Raw genomic sequence first — 22,911 nt, forward strand, 5'->3', positions numbered from 1 at the left:
TGGAACCAAATTTTTTTTTATTGGGGAGCTATAAGGGTTAAAAGTTGACCTGCAATTTCTCATTTTCCAACAAAATTTACAAAACCATTTTTTTTAAGGACCACATCATATTTAAAGTCACTTTAAGGGGTCTTTATGACAGAAAATACCCAAAAGTGACACCATTCTAAAGACGGCACCCCTCAAGGTGCTCAAAACCACATTCAAGAACTTTATTAACCCTTCAGGTGCTTCACAGGAATTTTTGGAATGTGGAAGAAAAAAAATTAATATTTAACTTTTTTCACAAAAATATTACTTTAGACTCCATTTTTTTTACTTTCGCAGGGGTAACAGGAAAAAATGGACCCCAAAATTTGTTGTGCAATTTCCCCTGGGCACGCAGATACCTCATATGTAGGGAAAAACCACTGTTTGGGCGCACGGCAGGGTTCGGAAGGAAAGGAGCGCCATTTGACTTTTTGAATGTAAAATTTACTTGAAAAATTAGCGGACGCCATGTTGCATTTGGGGAGCCCCTGATGTGCCTAAACAGTGGAAACCCCCCACAAGTGACACCATTTTGGAAACTAGACCCTTCAGGGAACTTATCTAGATGTGTGGTAAGCACCTTGAACCCCCAGGTGCTTCACAGAAGTTTATAACATTGAGCCGTAAAAATAAAATTTTCACATTTTTCCCACAAAAATGTTTTTCAGCCCCCACTTTTGCATTTTCATAAGGGTAACAAAAGAAATTGCACTATGCAGTTTGTTGTGCAATTTCTCCTGAGTTAGAAGATACCCCATATGTGGGGGAAAACCACTGTTTGGGCGCGCAGCAGGGTTCGGAAAGGAAGGAGCGCCATTTGACTTTTTGATTGTAAAATTTGCTTGAATAATTAGCGCATGTGCCCCTGATGTGCCTAAACAGTGGAACCCCCCCACAAATGACACCATTTTGGAAACTAGACCCCTCAGGGAACTTATCTAGATGTGTGGTGAGCACCTTGAACCCCCAAGTCCTTTACAGAAGTTTATAACATGGAGCCGTGAAAATAAAATTTTCACATTTTTCCCACAAAAATGATGTTTTAGCCCCAATTTTTTTATTTTCACAAGGGTAAGAGGAGAAAATGTACCCCAAAAACTTATGTGCAATTTCTCCTGAGTACGCCAATACCCCATATGTGGGAAAAATACAGTGTTTGGGCGCACGGCAGAGTTCAGAAGGGAAGGAGCACTGTGTGACTTTTTGAACACAAAATCGGCTAGAATCGAGAGCGGACACCATGTCGCATTTGGAGAGCCCCTGATGTGCTTAAATAGAGGAAACCCCCCACAAGTGACCCCATTTTGGAAACTACACCCCTCAAGGATTTTATCAAGGGGTATAGTGAACATTTTGAACCCAGAGGTACGACACAGAATTTGATGACATTAGGTCATCATATTGAATAAGTTGTCATTAGTCTTGAGCGCAAGTGCTCACTACTTGAGTTTGCATCGGGTACTCAGGTATGCACCATGTATCACAGGTGCTCAAGTGAAATGCTTGAGTCCCCGCCCGAATGTTTCACGGTTATTAGACACAACAAAAAAAACATGCGGGGATCGCTCGTGCATGGCAGGCAATCCCCGCAAGGTTTTTTTGGCTGTGAAGCATATGGGCGGAGACTCGAGCACCCGCGATACTCAATGCACACCCGAGCACCCGATGCAAACTCAAGTAGCGAGCACTTGTGTTCAACACTAGTTGCCGTATCTTTAACTTTTTTTTTTTTTTTTACTTTAGAAAAAAAAACAACCCTAACCCCAACCCTAACCCTACCCTAGCCCAACCCTCACCCCAACCCTAACATTAGCACAACCCTAACCCCAACTAGAGATGAGCGGTGTTCGACTAGAACTGTTCGCCAATCTCAAATTCGAGCTGTTTTGGGCGGTGTTCAAGTCGTTCGACGAACGCGAACGATTTGCAAAAAATTCCGCTGTTCGAGGTTATGTTCGTGCACTAAAAGCGTGTCCTGCATGTCTGGCGCTATTTAGAGCACCAATCATGCAGGGATTGTCTGCCACTCACTGTAATGCCACAGCCATGGTGGTTGTGGCATTATAGTGGTTGCCCAAATCGATGGGAACAGTGCCAACAGTGAAACATGAAAAGCCGGCAATTCAGCAGCGGCATACACCGGTACCCGACAATTTAGAACCGAAAGAATAGAGTATCACACATAGATTAGATAGATAGAAACATGTCAGTCACATATATAAGAACTTCAGTGACAGTGTTGGTTACTGTACTTGTCATTTAGTGTAAAGGATTTATTTAAAAAAAAATTAGTGTTTTCATGCACCGTCTCTTTAAAAAAGCCGGCCGGCAATTCAGCAGCGGTACCTGACAATTTATAACAGAAAGAATAGAGCATCACACATAGATTAGATAGATAGAAACATGTCAGTCACATACATAAGAAGTACAGTGATAGTGTTGATTACTGTACTTGTCATTTAGTGTTAAAATAAAGGATTTACATTACAGTATATTTCTATTTTTGGTGGACTATTTTTTTATTTTGTTTTTAAATATTTTTACAATTTTTTTTTTCACTTTCTTACAGTTTTTTTACTTTTTTACTTTGTCCCACTATGGGACTTTCACTTTTTTTATTCTGATCGCCTGCATAGCATAGGAATGGAGCACCATCCCTGTGCCATGCAGGCAGTCAGCGCTGCACAGTGAGAAGATTGTTTGGTCATGCACTGCGCATGACCAAAAAATCTTCCTGCTGTCTGGTGACCTGGATGTTGTCATGACGACATCGGGTCATCATGGCAACACCCGGGAAGCCGCGGCAGACAGCGCTGGAGGCCGGAAGAGGAGGTGAGTATTGCGATCACCTCCCCTTAGCCACCGCAATGCTGCGATTGACTTCGATCGCAGCATTGCAGGGGTTAATGTTCCGGGAGAGGTGCGGGACCTCTCCCTGCACATAGTACCGGGTGTCAGCTGTGACAATCAGCTGACACCCGGCGGCGATCGCGCGCGCACACAGACATACTAATACGGGTCAAGCTCTTAAGTCCCAGGGCACAGACGCGTATTAGTACGTCATGGGCTTTAAAGGGGTTAAAGGGAATCTGCCACCAGGTTTTTGCTATGTAATCTGACATCAGAATAATGTAGGGGCTGAGACTCTGATTCCAGTGATGTGTCACTTACTGAACTGCATGCTGTCATTTGGATACCATCACTGTTTTGTCTGCTAAAGATCTAGCAGTGCTCTGAATGCTGAGCCCTGTATAACTTTACTTAGATCACTGATTGGCAACTTTCTAGATACATTGTACATTGACAAAAAGCTGCTAATCAATGTGGAGGGTGGGGTTACACAAAACAGTTGACTAAGAGGCACCAGACATCTAGTCCTGTATCTCCTGCTGATAAAACACTGATTTTATTAAAACAGGAACACACAGCCCAATAAGTGACACATTGCTGGAATCAGGGTCTCTATCCCTACATCATACTGCTCTCAGATTACATAGCACAAACCTGCTGACATATTCCCTTAAGAATGAGTGAAAATTGGCTTTGTCTGAATCTTCATACAATGTATCTTAATAAATTGAATTAATATTTTTCACTGGTAATTCCAACATTGTTAAATAATGTATACCATGTTGGAATTCTTAGGTACATTTTCTAGTAATTCTCTAGGTGCATATGCAACTTTTGCCTTTCAACATAATAACATGTTAATAATATAATAATTATTCTGGAATAATTGAATATTTCTTAAAGAACCAACACCAAGACATTTTGGTTTAAACTTTGGAAAATCACAAAAATAAATGGGTTTCACATCCTTCTGTTCATGCTTTTTTCCACTAAAAACACTGCAAATACTGGGGTTTTTTTTCTGCATTTTTACTGCTTTTTTTTACACTTTTTCATTCCTTTCTATGGGTGAAAAAACGATGCAAAAATGCTGAAAGAATTGACATTCTCCAGTTTTAAAAAAAGCAGCAGTTTTCCATTTCAGTCAGGAAAAAAAAGCAAAGCGTATGCATGAAATTTCTCAAATCTCATAGCTTTTGCTGGTACTGTAAAAAGCAGTTTTTAATTTGCATTAAAAAAAACGCAGCAAAAATGCAACGTGTGAACATAAGCCTTACTAAGTAAATATCATAAAATATTTGGATTAACTGAGATATTATTTTTTTTCCCAGGGTTTAAAAACTGGATCACTTTTCTTCCCTGGTGGCAATGCCACATATAGAGGTGAAACTGTAAATATTAAAAAGGTTGAGAGTAAAGTACACAACTATAGCAATGAAGCTGAATGGGAAGAAAATGTAGAAACCGTGATGAAGTGGTTCACAGAGGAAGATCTTGACTTTGTAGCACTATATTTTGGAGAACCCGATGTGACAGGACACAAACACGGACCAGATACTCAGCAGCGCAAAGACATGGTGAAACAAATAGATCGTATGGTTGGACACATACGGAATCGAGTGCGACACTATGGCTTGGAATCCAAACTCAATATTATAATCACTGCAGATCATGGTATGACTACAGTACAGAAAGGCGATGATGAGATTGTCCTGAAGAATATACCAGGTTTCTCTCTTTCTGATCTTAAGTTTCATTTAGTGGATTATGGGCCATCAGGACTTCTAGTACCTAAAGAAGGAAACTTGGAAAAAGTATATCAAGCATTGAAAGGTAGTCACCCTAAATTGAATGTCTACAAGAAAGAGGAGGTTCCCAACAGATTGCACTATTCAAACAATGAAAGAATCACACCTTTAGTATTGTATGGTGAGCCAGGATATGTCATACATAGTGTAAGTACCATTATTATACCTTTACATTTGGCAATAAAATAAATAAAAGTAGGTAATTTAATCATGTTAGAGCTCTCTATTTTACATTTTTGCTAAAAGCACAAAACATTTTTTTTATAATGCTCTCTCTTTCTCTCTCTCATATACATATACATGCCAGGTAATGGCTGTGTGTTACAGCCGGGACCGGCCTCTAATAGCCATGGGTTAGTACCTGATTGGTAAATACCATAAACAGAGAAAAAAAATGGCAAAATTGCAAAATGTCATATCTAGCACCTATGATTATTAGTGTGTTCAATGCCGCTATCAAACTCTGACATGGGCGTGCACAGCAACCCAACTGTCATAGTAACCCGTCGGCACCCTTTGATTGCGTCATGGGGGCACCAATGGGTTGCTATGACAGTCAGGGGTCTACTGAAGATCTCTGCACCTGTCATTGTGGAGCTCCTTGAAACTTAGCCTGTGGCTGGGCTTCAAATGAGACCATGTTTTTTACTATATAAAACAATGCTGTGGTATTGCTGTATATTGCACAAGCGATCAGATGATCGCAGGTTCAAAGGAGACAAATAAATACAGTAAAAAAAAAAAATTTTTAAACTAGGAAGAAAACAAAGTTATATTCACCCTCCTTTCTCCCATTAAAAATAAAGATAATTTTATTTTAAAAAAATACACATGTGGTATCACCGCATCCATAAAACTCCGATCTATGAAAATATAAAAACAATTATTCCAATCAGAAAAAAAATTAAAAAACCCAAATTGTGTTTTTTTTGGTCAACATGTCCTATCTATCCCAAAATAATATCAATAAAAATGTAATCTCGCCCTGCAAAAAATAAGCCCTCATGCTACTCCATGAACTGAAAAATTAAAACGTCTCGGAAAATGGCGACAACCAAAAAAATATATTTTTTACAAATATCTGATATTTTTTTCTTCACTAAAATCAGAACAAAACTGGACAAATTTGGTATGGCCGCAATCGCCCCGATGAGGTGAACCATATTGGCAGGTCATTTTTACCACACAATGTACACCATAAAAACATTTTTAAAATTCTAATTTCCCAAAAACATTGTCAGAATTGCATTTTGATTGCAATTTCACCACACTTTTAATTACTTTCTTGTTTTCCAGTACAATATGTAAATAGTGTCATTCAAAAGTACAACTCGTCCCACATAAAAACAAGTCATCATCTATTCAACCTGATTATAAAATCGAAAATATCGTGTTTTGCCCCAAATAAATCGGAAATTTATAGAATTTCATGTGCAGTTGACATTAATTTAACATGTTCCTACTTTGAAAGAGTTTTAACATTTGTTATAAACTCACTATTTCATAACTATGTATCCATCATCTTCTACACCAGAATTAACAGGAACACAAAAATAACTATCACCAACCTCTGATTTTCCACAAACCTACTGTAGCTAGTGTTTTCCTTATTTCTTTAGATTGGAAATTCATTTCGGCAGTTGTTCTACCTATTATCACACGGTGTATATCTATAAGAATGGGCTAAGAAGCCACAGGGACTTTAGGTGCCATTGAATGATGGAGCTATCATCGTCTAGAAATCAATACCTCTGTAATATGAACTATATGTTATACATTGTTCAAAGGAGTATGTCTCATGTTTACTTTTGGATTGATATGAAATCTGTCAAAAAATGCTCTGAACGCCTTGACTTGAAATCGAAGACATATAGATGTACAGTGGGCCCCCGTAAAATGAAAAGGCTTTTTATCACAGCTGTGATGTCATAGATGCATCTCCTATTGATCTGTACTTTATAATTCGATCTAACCGCTACAGATTCATAATGATGGTACCAAAATGTAAACTACTAATAAATAGGAGTGTCTCCTGTATGTTCTAACTGTGCCTCACCTTTTTTATTTGAAGTATGCAAAGTTCCAATTTAATAATGGTGAACATGGCTTTGATAATAAAGAAATGGAAATGAAAACCATATTCAGAGCTGTAGGTCCTTCATTCAGAAAAGGCCTGGTCGTGGAGCCTTTTGAAAGTGTGAACGTGTATGCGCTAATGTGCGAGCTGTTGGGAATAACACCAGAGCCTCATGATGGAGACCTTGAAGTGCTGAAGAACACGTTACTGACATCAGGTTGGTTTACGTAGATGGACGTGCAGTTCAATACGTTTTGAAGCAAATGGGAGCAGTGATATAGGGCAATAGTTGGACGTAGAGGATGGGTCAAGGGTTGGCTTCTTGAGGATGGATGTGATGGTTGCATTTTTTAAAAAGGAAGGGAGGACACTAGTGGTTAATAATTTACAGAATCATTTTTCTTATCCTATATCATGAATTTATAGTAGGTCAAACATATACAGAATTTGACTTCCAGAGTGATCGAAGGAGCGCGGAAGCGACATTGAGAGGAAAGGAAGGGGGGATAGTTTAAAAACAGGGCTTTGCCGTGTTGAAAACATATAATACATTTTTCTAATTTTATTTTTTTATTTTTCCACACAGCACCCACTGTTCAGCCTGCTGGACCAACCCAAGCAGATGGCAAGTATAGTCATAATCCACATCTGAATTATGCCTAATGCATTTTCTGCATGATATGTGCATGCATGTCTCACAGTCTGTACTGGGGAATCCTCACTTTATAATAGATATGACACAATTGCTACTAAGTTATTTTGTAATTAATTTTTTTTTTTGTTTTTCATTTGTTTTAGACCCTGTAGCGGATGTGATTTACCAGGCTACAATTGGACTTACCGCTGTAGTTGGAATTCTTTTTATTACTTTTGTCGTTACGGTAGTGGTCATAGCTGTCAAAAGAAAAAGAAAAACTAAATTATAACACTATGTGAGGATCAAGAGGTTAAGTATAAACCACATATAATTATAATATCTAAACTCTTCATCATAGTGTCCATGTGTGGGTGTGTGCATTCTACACCTTAGATGACCATTTAAAGGGACTGGGCAAACTGTAGAATGCAAAATAGTCAGAGAGAGAGCTTCCTTGGATAATATTTCCAGATAAGTGGAGAAATACCCTAGTAGACACAAAGAGAAGCGTTGCCAACTCATTCTGTTACGGACTGCCATTTCTCGCAGGTAATGCGTACACTGAAGATCTGCTTGTGGACTGGAGACACCTCAAATCTGGAAGCAGATGCAGGATAGACCCACACAGAAAAAAAAGGACTAGGATGATATATTACCCACTTTCACAGCAAGGTTGACTCTTATAGTCAAACTGTGAAGTACAATATTCTGGGTATTTCTCATTTGAGAGTTTATCCTCCATTTCGAGAGGTTTCCATGATTAGAAAAATATGGCTGCTTTCTTCCAAAAACTCCACCACAGCTGTCCACCGTTTTTATATGGCATTGCAGCTAAACCATTTTCATTTTAATGGAGCTCAGCTAAAATACCAGATACAAACCATTGACAGGTACAACATATTCTTTGAAAAAAAAACATGGAAAACCCAATTAACTCTTTAGTTTAGATTTGTTCTGGTTCATAATGGCTAGTGATCAATGATGCGGTTAGTTCATGTTATCTAATGAGCTCAATGTTGCTGATCATACATGCCCAGCCACTCTGACCACAGCCAAGTCTCTGTAAACACTATAGAGTAGTAGCCAATAGGAATAACTTTCTGCCATGGCTGCTATTTCTATTGGCCACTCTGAATTGGACTTGCAGCAGTCAGCTCAGTAGATGGACCTGCACACCGTTTTGCACCATAAACACTCAGTGGTGCCATTGTTTGTAAGAAAATATTGTAATTCTTCACTGGATCTTTTTTAACACCATATAAATTGTGAATAGTACTTATTTTTATGATCTGCACATTGGATGTGACGCGCCCCCTGGGCCAGTGTTGTTTGGGGGATACCCGGAGCCGGATCGGATGGGGGTTGTAGTCTCCGAGTGGCGGTGACCCGGTCCGTGCCCAGGGTGTCAAGCTCAGTGTGTGGCAGTCCTTATAGATGTTACTAGATATTCTTTTGTGTCGACTACGCCACCCGTTGAATTGCGGTCAATACGGCCGCCGCTGCAGCAGGGTCCGCTGAGGCTGGTGATGTGTGTGCAGCTCAGGTAGTATAACCCCCAACGGGAGGGGTATAGCCTCAAGGGGTCAGGTGTAGAGGATGGTGGTTGTGGAGGTGCAGTGAGGATGGTAATGAGACTCAGAGTCGGGCTGTGCAGTTCAGGGTCTTTACTTACTGCTGTTATTCTGGTCACTCCGGCCTTGAGCGACCGCCCGAGCCGTGCTGCGTCCACCAGGTCCTGGACTCGGCCAACTCCCAAGTAATTCTGGAGCGTGATCCTGAGCTCCCTTTCTGACGTTCCTTCTCTCTGGCCTTCCCCACCAGGGATCCACCTATGTCCGGCTCCCTCGGGCCTCTTGTTGGTAAAACCCTTGTCTCTGGGTTCCCTGACCCTATTCTTGGTCTGCCTTCCGGGTGGATTTAGTGGGTGGTCGTGGCAGATCCTGCCCACGACCTCCGGTCTCTGGCTGAGGATTAGTGCCCTCCACCAGCTTGGGATCCGGTACCCTTGTGCCAACTCTTCACCCTCTGGTCTAATTTTGGGATCTTGGAGTTCTTTCTTCTCCCCCTCTGGGTCCTTCTTTTCTCCTCTCTCTCACTCTCTTGGCCTTGGAGCTGGCTGAGCTGCTCTGCTTGTCGGACCAAACCTCTACAAAAGACCCTGTTCTAAGATGGTTCCCACCTTATATACTCCCTCTATGTGTGAGCTCAGGTGACCAGCACCCAATGAGCTCCTAGCATTACCCAGACTGCTCCCCCTATCTGCCCCTACACTACTGGGATGTTCCACCCCCCTCCCACTCCAGCCAGGGACAGACGCTGTCGTACCTGCACATTTCTCTAGTGGGAGTACCATTGGTCTGTCCCCCGGAAATGGGATGTATGTAGTGCATGCAGCCTACTGAGCTCAGTTCCACACTCCATCCTTACCCGGGAGTGGAATACCACACCTCTGGCTTGAGGTGTAATACCCCTGTAGCAGCCGAATCCTCAGGGTGCTACATTCCCCCCTGGTAAATCACAGCACGTCCTCGGGCTGTTAAAGACAAAAACATCCAAAACATACAATTATTTTTCATAAACATCAACATATAAACATATAAAACATCATATATATATCAGCAATAAAACGTTTTCATAAATAACATTCTTGTAAACACTCTTGCTCCTCCGGCCACGGTGCAACTTGTGACCGGGAAAAGTGCGACAGTCTCTTCAAGAAAAACAACAGTTTCCTATAAAACCGGTAGGGGGCGCCTTAGGAAGCGCAACTATATACAAGGGGATATGGCCGCTCTCAGTCCTCGGCCAGGTAATGGGAATAGGGACACACGGGTTAACAGTTCACTCTTGTCCCAACGGGGACATATTTAAAGCAGCAACAGTTCACTGTACCCCGATGGGTAACTATTTACAGTCTCTTTACCGTACTTTAACGACGGCGTCCTCCTGCTCCTTCTTTGGATTCAGACCCGTCCGGGTCCTCTTGCTCCTCCTCACACCGCAGCTCCTCCTCCGTCAGGCGATGTACATGGAGGGCGTAGGGTCCTTTGGCACACTTGTGCCGGGTGAAGGTGACCTCGTCCCCTACATACAGGTCACGACCTGTGTCCCTCCAGCAGATGGCTTTCTACGTCTCTGCGGGTGACAAAGACGTCGCCGGGGGTATGATGGTCTCTAATGAAGCCCCACCCATGCTGCAGGTTGACCATGAGCTGCACGGGGGGTTCCTCCTGGTCCGGCTCTTCTGCTCCGCGCTCCTTATCTGTGCTTGCTGTTCCCGGACCCGCCTCTCTCTCCGCTCCTTCTCGAAGACCTCGAGCTGCTGGCGGCAGCACTCTGCACGCTCCGCTGCGGCCGCCCGAGTCTCCTGAGTGAACCCCATGAGGTCTCCTCCGGTGGGGTCCCACTCAAACTGTGCCTCCTCTAGCAGGGGCTGGGTCCTCCTGACGGGCTTCGGAGCCGGAATCAGGGGCTCACACAGGGGCCTCGCCCTTTGGAGTTCCAGTTGGTAGTACTCCTGGGGCCATATGAAGGGCTGCCCATCCGGGCACGTATGCTGGGCGAACAGGTCCTCACCCAGGTGCGGTACTTTAGGTGTTATGGGCGCTGTGGTGGTAGCGGCGCCCGGGTTGACCAGGCCTTGCGACCAGGCTTGGGGCACGCTAAAGGAAAAGGGCACCGTAAGAACGGCGGCGCCCGTGGTTACTCGGCCCTGCGACCAGGCTGGTGGCTCCGCGGAGGTAGGGGGCGCTGTTGGAATGGCGGCGCCCGGGTGTACTAGGCCTTGCGACCAGGCCGATGGTATTTCCTGCTTTGCCGCGCTCAGGGTCGAAGCGCGTGACGTCACAGGGGTCGCGGCCGCGGTTTCCGGTTGAGGCCTAGTCTGCGGCGGTGACGATGCAGCGACGGGCACGGCAGGGGGAATTTCGGGCTCTGCGACGGGGAGCTGGGGCAGGCACGCGGTTTCCCGGCTCGGGGTAGAGACGTCCCCTTTACCTGCCTCCGTCCGTTCAGCTCCCTTCTCGGCGCCGTCTCCGGCCTTCAGTCCTCCTGCACCATCCTCAGAGGCGGTCTGTCTCCTCGTCTCAGGTGGCGTGCTCCGCTGTCGGGTTTCGGTCTGCTGGGCCATCTCTCGGCTCCACTCCGCCAACGTCTCCCGCTGCACCTGGGCCATCCTCCGTGCGAGGCTCTCCAGCGCAGTCTGTGCACACTCCCGGTCTCGGGGGAGCTGTGCCAGGACCTCCACTAAGCCTAGTGGGGTCGTTGCTTGCAGCAGGCTCCTGACCACTGGGTCGGTGCTGCCTGACTCTCCCTCCATCTCCGGGTAGGCTCTCTCTGGACTCCTCTCCAGACTTCTTGTCTCCGGGTGCGCTCTCTCCAGACTGCTCCAGGCGACACCCATCTTTGCTCTCTCGTTCTGTCTCCGCCCACATTGAGGGTGGTCCCGGGGCAACTTAGTGATTGTCAGTTCCAGGGGCAGTTCTCTCACGCTGATGGACACTTCCAGCATCACAGTCTCTGTTGGTGGGCACGGTTTCCGCTTTTGGCGCCATTCTTCGACCTGGCCCACGATGGGAGGTGGCCTCTTGCCACCCTCTGGCACGCCCATAATGGCGTCCGCTCTTCCAAGGCGGGAAATCTTTGGAAATGGCGGGAATCGTCTCCCAGTGGCGGGAAACTCCACGGATGGCGGGAAAAAGCTGCAAATGGCGGACAACCGGCGGGAAACGACCTGTGATGGGGTCCGTTGGCGGGGACCCTCCGGAACCGGCGGGAGACTTCTTTTTAAGGTAACGGTGAACTTTTCTTCAGGCACGCAGTACCCGGTTGTTGCGGGCACGTTATCCTGCCGACTACGCCAAAGTTGACGCGCCCCCTGGGCCAGTGTTGTTTGGGGGATACCCGGAGCCGGATCGGATGGGGGTTGTAGTCTCCGAGTGGCGGTGACCCGGTCCGTGCCCAGGGTGTCAAGCTCAGTGTGTGGCAGTCCTTATAGATGTTACTAGATATTCTTTTGTGTCGACTATGCCACCCGTTGAATTGCGGTCAATACGGCCGCCGCTGCAGCAGGGTCCGCTGAGGCTGGTGATGTGTGTGCAGCTCAGGTAGTATAACCCCCAACGGGAGGGGTATAGCCTCAGGGGGTCAGGTGTAGAGGATGGTGGTTGTGGAGGTGCAGTGAGGATGGTAATGAGACTCAGAGTCGGGCTGAGCAGTTAAGGGTCTTTACTTACTGCTGTTATTCTGGTCACTCCGGCCTTGAGCGACCGCCCGAGCCGTGCTGCGTCCACCAGGTCCTGGACTCGGCCAACTCCCAAGTAATTCTGGAGCGTGATCCTGAGCTCCCTTTCTGACGTTCCTTCTCTCTGGCCTTCCCCACCAGGGATCCACCTATGTCCGGCTCCCTCGGGCCTCTTGTTGGTAAAACCCTTGTCTCTGGGTTCCCTGACCCTATTCTTGGTCTGCCTTCCGGGTGGATTTAGTGGGTGGTCGTGGCAGATCCTGCCCACGACCTCCGGTCTCTGGCTGAGGATTAGTGCCCTCCACCAGCTTGGGATCCGGTACCCTTGTGCCAACTCTTCACCCTCTGGTCTAATTTTGGGATCTTGGAGTTCTTTCTTCTCCCCCTCTGGGTCCTTCTTTTCTCCTCTCTCTCACTCTCTTGGCCTTGGAGCTGGCTGAGCTGCTCTGCTTGTCGGACCAAACCTCTACAAAAGACCCTGTTCTAAGATGGTTCCCACCTTATATACTCCCTCTATGTGTGAGCTCAGGTGACCAGCACCCAATGAGCTCCTAGCATTACCCAGACTGCTCCCCCTATCTGCCCCTACACTACTGGGATGTTCCACCCCCCTCCCACTCCAGCCAGGGACAGACGCTGTCGTACCTGCACATTTCTCTAGTGGGAGTACCATTGGTCTGTCCCCCGGAAATGGGATGTATGTAGTGCATGCAGCCTACTGAGCTCAGTTCCACACTCCATCCTTACCCGGGAGTGGAATACCACACCTCTGGCTTGAGGTGTAATACCCCTGTAGCAGCCGAATCCTCAGGGTGCTACAGATGCGTTATACAATGGTGGGTCAACCCCATTTTAAACAACAGTCTTCATGTTCATTTATATGAGTTTTTTGGTTCTATGGTTAGTACAAGTTTAAAGGGGTTGTACCAAGTATGGAAGTTATCCCCTATTTATAGAATAGGGGATGCTTTCCTCATTGTTGGGGCTACAACTGCTGAGAACCTCCCCACTAAAATTGGGTATTTCTGCCAGTCTCTTCAAGAATAATCAAGAATAAATGAAGCTGAGGTGTGAAGGTTTGACCTTCTCTCCATTCAGATAGTGCTCTGCAGACCAAATGTTCTTGGGATCAGTCAGGGTCCAGCAGTTGGACGTCCAATAATCAGGAAATGATCTACTAACTGCAATACTATAGATAGGGAATAACTTCCATACTTGGTTCAAACCCTTTAACTAATTTTGTAATATAAATACATTATACCATGGTGAGCAGGAAACGTACATAGCCCCCGGTTCATCAAAGCGATTATGACAGAATTCTGGCATAAATCACTTTGAAAAGTTACAAAATTTTGCATAACATGGAGTTGCACAAAAATGGTGTTACTTTTGACATTTCATGCCAGTTTTTTCAGAAATAAGTAGTGTAGATATATATATATATATATATATATATATATATACATATGTGTAAGAAAAATACATAAAAATTGTGGTCTGTGCATTACATTTCTTTGAGAGTATTCCCTTATGTATACCTCCTGTGTATGCCACTGTATAGGCTATTGACTCTCTTTGAAAAAAAACATAGTGTGGTCGAGCGCAATTACAGACAGCAGAGGGCCCATGTGCAACAACTATATATCGGCCCTTTGTAGTGCAATAGCTCATTATAATGTGGGCTCCTGGGTAGCTAGCCAGGTTGCACCAATGGTATGTCTGCCCCTGAGTGTGGTAATCTTTTATACTGTGCTGCTACAATATGTCTAGAAGAGAGTGTCGGTATACACTCTTCTATACAGGAGAGGAAAAGGAATAAAAGCACAAGACACATACTAGCCCAGTATATGCCTAAGGCTGGGGTCATACAGCCTTCAATTAGCTCATGCGAGACAATCGGACCGATTATGCTAATGTCACTCAGATGAAACTCTGTCAGAGTTTGAGCCGAGTGTCTTCTTAGTGTGATCTGATTCTCTCGCGTGTGAGCAATTCCTAATGGACACTCTTTTAGCAAATGTTGGGTGCATGGAGATAGATAGATACATACATACATACTGTGCTGGAAGCCTTCCTGATGCATACATCAAACCTAAAGTAAAAATTTTTATGTGAACAGACCCTTACAAACATTTTTGATTGCAGTGCCTTCTTTGACTGCACTTTCTTCTTTTCCAGGGTAATGCAAAATGTTAATTCTTTTTTTATCTTTCACAGAATATTCAATTATTTTTGTATGCAGACCATGGATGAGAAACATCACATTTCTACTGGGGATCAAAGTAACTGTATCTGTTCACTTGCAAGATGTATCACTCAAATGGCCTCTGTGACTTATGAATACCCTGTTACCTGGACAAATCATACAATACACCAATAGACTGCCGTTATAATCTTGGAACAACTAACTTAAACATGTAGAACTAATTTAAAAAATATAAAATGTGTGATCCATGTGACATTGCTTGACTGCACACCATTAAGAAAATATTTTATGATAAAAACATCAATAAAAATATTTGTCCTTTATTTAACAGATTGTCCATTTTTACATAAATTGAGCACATCCATAAATCTATCTACTATATAACATTACATACCTTTCAAGTCAATCATTAGTTTGCTTTCATTTTAAAACAACTCTCAGACTTCCGTTTGCTAAGGGTGCTTTCAGTTTGCATTCAGGCACCCGTTCGCTGGTCCTTTTGGGGCTTGCATACATACATACTGGAGGCGGACACCCAAATGTAGTAGACTGTGTCTGGGTGTCCAACTCCAGTAGTCGTACACGACTGGAAATGATGCACGTCAGAGAACACATTCGCTCTGTTGGCATCATTATAGTCTATGGCCCATTTGGCACATATGCCCGAATCCCGTTTTATGGGGAATTCGGATGCAAGCCACGATGGAGCCACTGAACCGGTGCCTGAATGCAATGTGAAAGCCCCCTAAGCCTCATTTCCCACAGAATGAAGCAGGTGTGATAGCTGATAATCTAGTGGTGATTTAGTTGTCTGTATTTGATAATCATTCTGCCCTGGCAGTAATTTAAACAAGCTCTTAGTTTCCTGTTCTCCTTGTAATCTTTTGATAGACTTGTGGTAATACACCACAATAAAACTGAGGAGGCAAAGCGGCAGGGGGGAGTGAGAAAGAGCAGCAGTCAGAACCAATCATTAGACAGGAGGTGTGTCTCAGACAACCCCAGACTCTCAGTAGGCGCAGAGGCTAAACCGTAGTCCCAGATCTCTTCTTTGTCTTAAATAAGCCACTATAAGTAGCAGCCTTGTAGCAAGCACTAAGAAAAATATTTCTTCTATAAACACTGACATTTTTCCTCTATATGCAAGTGGTTTTTTTAAGTCTTGATTTGACAGTCCCTTTAACTTGACTCAAAAAACCCTTTTGCACAGCAAAAAAGTAAGACACTTTTCAGAGGCTGTTTATGGACAGAAAAAATGTTAAGGTAGGCAGCTATGTTTAACCCTCTTCCAACATGTGACGTACATGTATGTCACAGGCGGGTGTTTGGAACGATCTTAGGAGCAGATGCCATGATCACTGCTGTAAGCCCCTGCAGCAGTAGCATTTAAGGTGCATGGCCGCAGGGGCTAGTCATACCAGGCACCCATTACCCTCCCCGTGACACAATCACGGAGTGCTGATGTGTTTCTATAGCAGCAAGCGGTCAGCTGAAGGCCCTCATGGTTGCCTTGTCAGTGTCCCTGTAATACTCCGGTATATGACACAAGTGATCAGACAATTGCAGGTTTCATTCCCTCAGGGCACATATGTCAAACTCTGGCCCACAGGGTGAGTATATTTGGCCCGCAACGTCCCCCGAGTATATTTGGCTTGCAATGCTGGACGGGCCCCCTTAGTATATTTGGCCACGGGATGCCACACAGCGCTTTCACCCGGCATCGCACTTTCAACTATATCACCGTTGGAAGCAGATCAGCTGATGCTTCCTCTCCCATTATTCCCCCTCTGCATCTGATGTCTCAGCACAGTGGGAGCGATGACGTCATTACAACACGTCTGCTGTATCGAGATTTGCAGAGGATTTGAATACACCATGAAGAGGCCAGAGCAGTGGGGAACGAGCAGAGGTGAGTATTTTTTTTTTTATGTGGGGCTTATTATACTGTATGGAGCACTATGTGGGGCCATTATACTGTATGGAGCACTATGTGGGACCATTACACGGTGTGAAGCATTATGTGGGGCCCTTTATACTGTATGGAGTACTGTGTGGGGCCACTATACTGTACAGAGCACTAAGTGGGACCATTATACTGTATGGAAGGCAATGCAGGGCCCCATTATACCGTATGGAGGACTATGTGGGGCCCGTTAAACTGTATGGAGCACTTTTTGTGGCCATCATACTGTATGGAGCACTTTTTGTGGCTATTATACTATATGGAGGGCTGTATGGGGATTACAGTTGGAGAATCAGACTGTGATGGGGTCAACATTCTTTGTCGGGGGAATTAAGGGGGGGTACAGTAGGGTCATCATACCATACGCGTGGAGGGTACTGTGGAGGAATTCACTGTGGGGGTATCATACTGTGTTTGGGGGAAATTTTCTTTGCATCATACTTTATTATCTGTATTATTCTAGGTTTTTTATCCTTTGTTATTACATATTTAAATAAGGCCATTGGGCCATGTACTTTTTACTGCTCTTACATAACAGATTATATTATTTCAATATGTTATTCTAAGATCTATTAATTAAAATGTACTTTGTTCTTAAGTTTGTTTGCATATGAAAAAGTTAATCATTATATTTGATGAAAAGGAAAAACTTCCTCCATTGTAGACATTTTTTTTAATCAATATCAAGGTTGGCCCGCGACTTTGTCCAAGCTTTTCATTTTGGTCCTCTGTGTATTTGAGTTTGACATCCCTGCCCTAGGGGGATTAAATAAAATGTAAAAAGTAAGTAAAACAAAGCTTCTAAATAACATAGAAATTCAAATCTAGCTTTTTTCTTCAATAAAAATATAGACATTCACATAAAAAAAACCACACATTTTGTGTAAAGTCTGGTCTATCAAAATATACATTATTTAAAGAGAACTTGTCATCAGTATTTTATAGCCCAAACTAATGGCATATATATAAAGGTGCTCTGATGTTGATTAAATCTATTTTGCTGTATTAGGCCTCATTCAGACTCCAGTTTTTCTTGTGTGAGTGCTATCTGTATTTTTCACGGATAGCTCCCATACCCATGGCAGTACATGGGGCTGTTCGAATGTCCGATTTTTTTTCACTAGTACCAAGTGTTCCATGCAAAATTGCAGAGACATGTCCAATGTTTATCCGAGTGTCGGGTCAAAACTGGTAATGCAAGTCTATGGGTCCAAGAAAAAAAAATCGGACAGAACTCGGATGCCATCTGTGTGTCAGTTTTTCAGTGACAAATAGAAAGGAGAAGGTGTAAAAACTTTTTTTTTCTTAGTGAAAAAAAACGAATGAAATTCTGACCAAATTTTTATGAAAATCACTGATGACATTCGGTCCATTTTTCACGTACGTCAAAAATACAACATCTGAATGACGCCTTATAGAAATCGAACCCTTCAGAGACATGAGGCAGGCAGCGGGAGGAGAATAGGGATAGAGGCAGGAGAACTGTAAGTGCACTGCCTGCCTACTACACTTACAACTTATTAGCATTCAATTTCAACTATGGATTTCTCTAAAACAGCAAAACAGAAAAAGGTAAGGATATACTCAGCATTATGCTACGTTCACACATTTTTTTGGTTGACACCCCCCCTCAAAAATGCAATATAAACTCATCAAAACATCATATCTACTTAAAAAATATGCAAAACATGTGGCTACGTGAAAAACAAACCCTCATATAGCTCTAGCAACGGAAAAATAATACAGTTAACGGTCTAAGAAAACCGTGACATAAATATTTTTTTTTTTCGAAATCTTTGAATTTTTCACCACTAAAACAAAAAAAAACCTACAAAAAGTTTGATATCACAGCCATCATACTAACCTGAAGAAACATGTTGCCAGGTTATTTTTCTGGTAAAATAAAATCCATAAAAACAAAACTAAAAAAGAATTGCATTTTGTTTGCCATATGCGTGCAAATTATTTTTTTCCCCATTTTTGAGTACATTTTATGGCAATATGAAAGGTGTAATTCAAAATTACAATTTGTCCCACAAAAAAAGCCCTTGACAGTGTTATAAAAAAGTTATGGCTCTTGGAAGAAGAGGAGAAAAAAACTAAAATACATAAATGAAAACTGTCCGGAAGGGGTTATACAATTTATAGCTGGTGTCATGGAGCCTATAGTGAACAAAGATATCATTCCTCTCATTGATATATCACTAACTAAAGCATTCACACTACTGCTACTCATTTGTTCTGTTCATTGTAGCCTTTAGGCTAAATAAGAGCAATTAATTTAACCCCTTAACAACCCTTGCCGTATTAGTACGCACATTTGCGTACCCCCGGTTCAGTGAGGGCTGCTGCACTGAGCCCTCACTGAACGGAGCACATGTCAGCTGATTCTTACAGCTGACATGTGCCCGCAACAGCCCCGGGTGGAATCGCGATCCACCCGCGGCTGTTAACATGTTAAATGCCGCTGTCAATCTCCGACAGCGGCATTTAACGCGCGCTTCCAGGTAGCGCGTCATAAGCCCCGCCCATCGGCGACCCCGTCACGTGATCGCGGGTCACCGATGGGTGGGCATGACAACCCAGGGTCTGCAGCAGACGCCTGTGTTTGTCATGATCTGGTCGCTATGAGCGCCACCTAGTGGTCGGCGCTCATAGCACAGGACCATTTCTGCTGCATGCAGGGGATCTGCTCGTTCCCTGTATGTAGCAGAGCCGATCGGACAGTTGCTGCTTCTAGTCTCCTATGGAGACTATTGAAGCATGCAAAAAGTAAAAAAAAAAAAGTTTTTAAAAATATAAAAAAATATAAAAAAATATAAAAGTTTAAATCACCCCCCTTTCGCTCCATTCAAAATAAAATATAAAAAAAAAAACCTACATAGACATATTTGGTATCGCCACATTCAGAATCGCCCGGTCTATCAATATAAAAAAAGAATTAATCCGATCGGTAAACGGCGTAACGAGAAAAAATTTCTAAACGCCAGAATTACGTTTTTTGGTCGCCGCAAAATTGCAATAAAATGCAATAACGGGCAATCAAAACATCGGATCTACCCCAAAATGTTATCAATAAAAATGTCAGCCCAGCGCGCAAAAAATAAGCCCTCACCCAGCCCCAGATCACGAAAAATGGCGACGCTACAGGTCTCGGAAAATTGCACAATTTTTTTTTTTTACCAAATTTTGGAATTTTTTTTCACCACTTAAATATAAAAGAACCTATACATGTTTGGTGTCTATGAACTCATAATGACCTGTAGAATAAGAAAGGCAGGTCAGTTTTAGCATTCAGTGAACGTGGTAAAAAAAAAAAAAAAAACAACAACTGTGGTATTGCACTTTTTTTGCAATTTTACCGCACTTGGAATTTTTTTCCCGTTTTCCCGTACACAATATGGTGAAACTAGTAAAGGCGTTGAAAAGTACAACACGTCCCGCAAAAAATAAGCCCTCACATGCCCATATTGACCAAAAAATAAAAACGCTATGGCTCTGGGAACAAGGGGAGAAAAAAACTAAAATGCAAAAACGGAAAATGCTCAGGGGCTTAAGGGGTTAAAAAATAAGCATGAAGATAATCAGCTATAATTCCATTTAGGTCATGGCTTATAAGCATGAATGTGCAGTGAATAATCCTAATCAAAATGTGAGAGCAGCAGCAGACATTTTAATATTCAGGCCAGGCTAGAGGAATCTAGGTCAATAAAGAAATACAGAACAATGAGAGTGAATATTACAATGTTAAGATAATGAACATCGCAATGTGGACAAGAAAAAAATATGTAAAGAATGAGGCTAAAGATAAAAACTGAATGGAATTAAATTTGTTTATTTTTATAGAGAGCGACAAAGCAAAATGTTCCTCCTCAGGAGCTGCTGAAGTCCCTCCCCCACTAAAAGTACCAAACTGTAGATGGTAACTGTATGCGCCAAAGAACCTGCCGGTAGATTCTTGACGATGATTATTAATAGCAAATTCTGCGAGCGGTAAGTAGAATGCCCAATACTCCTGATTTTCGGACACAAAAACACCTGAGGTAAGTCTCCAAATATTGATTAACGTGCTCGGTCTATCCATTCGACTGAGGATGAAAGGCAGAGGAAAAGGACAGCTCCACCCCCCAGTCGAGAACAGAACGCTTTCCAGAACTTGGAAACAAACTGGGTCCCCCGATCTGACACCACATTGGAGGGAACCACATGAAGCTTCACAATCTCATTTATAAACACCTGAGCAAGAGTCTTGGCATTTGGAAGTGCCGGTCATGCGACGAAGTGCACCATTTTACTGAATCTATCTACAACCACCAAAACCACAGTTTTTCCTAAAGATAGCGGTAGATCAGTAATAAAATCCATGGCCAAGTGTGTCCATGGCCTGCCAGGAATAGGTAGCGGAAGAAGAGTTCCAGACGGACTGGTATGCGATACTTTAGAACGCGCGCAAATGCTACAAGCAGATACATGCTCAACCACATCTCGATGTATCTCGGCCACCAAAAATGACGAGAAACGAGGTCCGCAGTTGCTTTACCACCTGGATGACCAGCAAGCACAGAGTTGTGATGTTCCTTAATTACTTTGCAGCGCAGATTAGATCGTACAAATAACCTTCCTGAAGGGCAGGAGGCAGGGGCGTCCCCCTGGGCCTTCAACACCTCACCCTCCAGTTCAGAGGAACAATGACGAAATGACTACCCCCTTCTGTAAAATTGGGGCAGGGTTCTCATGGTCACCACCACCAGGGAAGCTCCGGGACAAAGCATCAGACTTGACATTTTTGACCCCTGGACGGAAAGTGACAACAAAATTGAACCTAGTAAAAACAGGGACCATCTAGCTTGCCTAGGGTTGAGACGGTTAGCCGATTGAAGATATGACAGGTTTTTATGGTCAGTAATAACAGTAATAGGATGGACAGCCCCCTCCAACCAATATCGTCATTCTTCAAAAGCCAATTTAATCGCCAAAAGCTCCCTATTACCAACGTCATAATTTCTCTCAGTCAAAGATAATTTCTTAAAAAAGAAAGCGCATGGATGCCATTTACCAGGGGATGGACCCTGAGACAACACAGCCCCAACCCACACCTCTGACGCATCAACTTCCACAAAAAAGGATTGGAAAACATCTGGTTGACTGGGTATAGGGGCCGTGGCAAAACAGCTCTTCAGGGAGGAAAAAGCCTACAGGGCGGCATCCGACCATTTGGAAAAATCTGACCGCTTCCTTATCATGTCAGTGAGGGGTTTCACAATTACTAAATAATTTTGGATGAATTTCAGGTAAAAATTAGTAAAGCCCAGAAAAAGTTGTAGAGTCTTCAGGTTCTCGGTGCAGTCCCAATCAAGGACAGCACAGATCTTCTCTTGATCCATCCGAAAACCCGAAGATGACAACAGGTACCCCAAAAACTGCACCTCCTGGACGGCGAAAACACTCTTTTCTAGTTTGGCATATAGTTTGTTATTCCTTAAAATCTGAAGCACCTGTCTAACATGTCCCCGATGTGTCTCAAAATCAAGTTAGCAAACCAAAATATCATCCAGATAAACCACCACAAACCTGCCCACCAAATGACGGAAAATTTCATTAATGAAATGCTGGAACACCGCAGGTGCATTGGTCAGACCGAAAGGCATAACCAGACTCTCGAAATGCCCTTCAGGGGTATTGAATACTGTTTTCAATTCATCCCCCTCTCTGATTCTAACCAGATTGTAGGCTCCTCTTAAATCTAACTTTGAGAACACCTTAGCTCCCGCAACCTGGCTGAACAAATCTGAAATCAGAGGAAGAGGGTATGGATCCCGGATGGTAATTTGATTGAATTCCCAGAAATTTAAACAGGGATGTAGACTGCCATCTTTTTTCTTCACGAAGAAGAACCCTGCCGCCACGGGAGAAGATGAGGGTCTCATATGTCCCTTCTCCAGACTTTCTGCAATGAAATCCTTCATGGCTTGTCTCTCAGGGCCAGAAAGATTATACAGTCTGGACTTTGGTAGTTTATCTCCGGGGGTCAGGTTAATAGGACAGTCATATGCACAATGAGGAGGCAAATCCTGACACCCCCTCTCAGAAAAAAACGT

General features: G+C 43.5%; 1 protein-coding gene across 2 annotated transcripts in view; it reads left to right on the forward strand.

The window, feature by feature from the left end:
* The window catches only part of ENPP7 (ectonucleotide pyrophosphatase/phosphodiesterase 7), a 60,561-nt gene extending 45,383 nt beyond the window's left edge, over positions 1–15,178 (forward strand). The window contains exons 3-7 of one of the 2 annotated variants that reach the window (XM_073684127.1): positions 4,212–4,835; positions 6,760–6,982; positions 7,352–7,390; positions 7,564–7,697; positions 14,862–15,178. In XM_073684127.1, coding sequence (XP_073540228.1) covers positions 4,212–4,835; positions 6,760–6,982; positions 7,352–7,390; positions 7,564–7,691 — 1,014 coding nt within the window. In that variant the 3' untranslated portion in view covers positions 7,692–7,697; positions 14,862–15,178. Of the gene's footprint in view, positions 1–4,211; positions 4,836–6,759; positions 6,983–7,351; positions 7,391–7,563; positions 7,712–14,861 lie in introns of both variants that reach the window. The other variant, XM_073684125.1, reaches the window with a different exon arrangement.
* The last annotated feature ends 7,733 nt before the right edge of the window (positions 15,179–22,911 follow it).

The sequence above is a fragment of the Phyllobates terribilis genome, unplaced genomic scaffold (genome assembly GCF_046119375.1).
Source record: "Phyllobates terribilis strain yellow unplaced genomic scaffold, ASM4611937v1 Scaffold_5__5_contigs__length_657084704, whole genome shotgun sequence".
Classification (NCBI taxonomy): Eukaryota; Metazoa; Chordata; class Amphibia; order Anura; family Dendrobatidae; genus Phyllobates; species Phyllobates terribilis.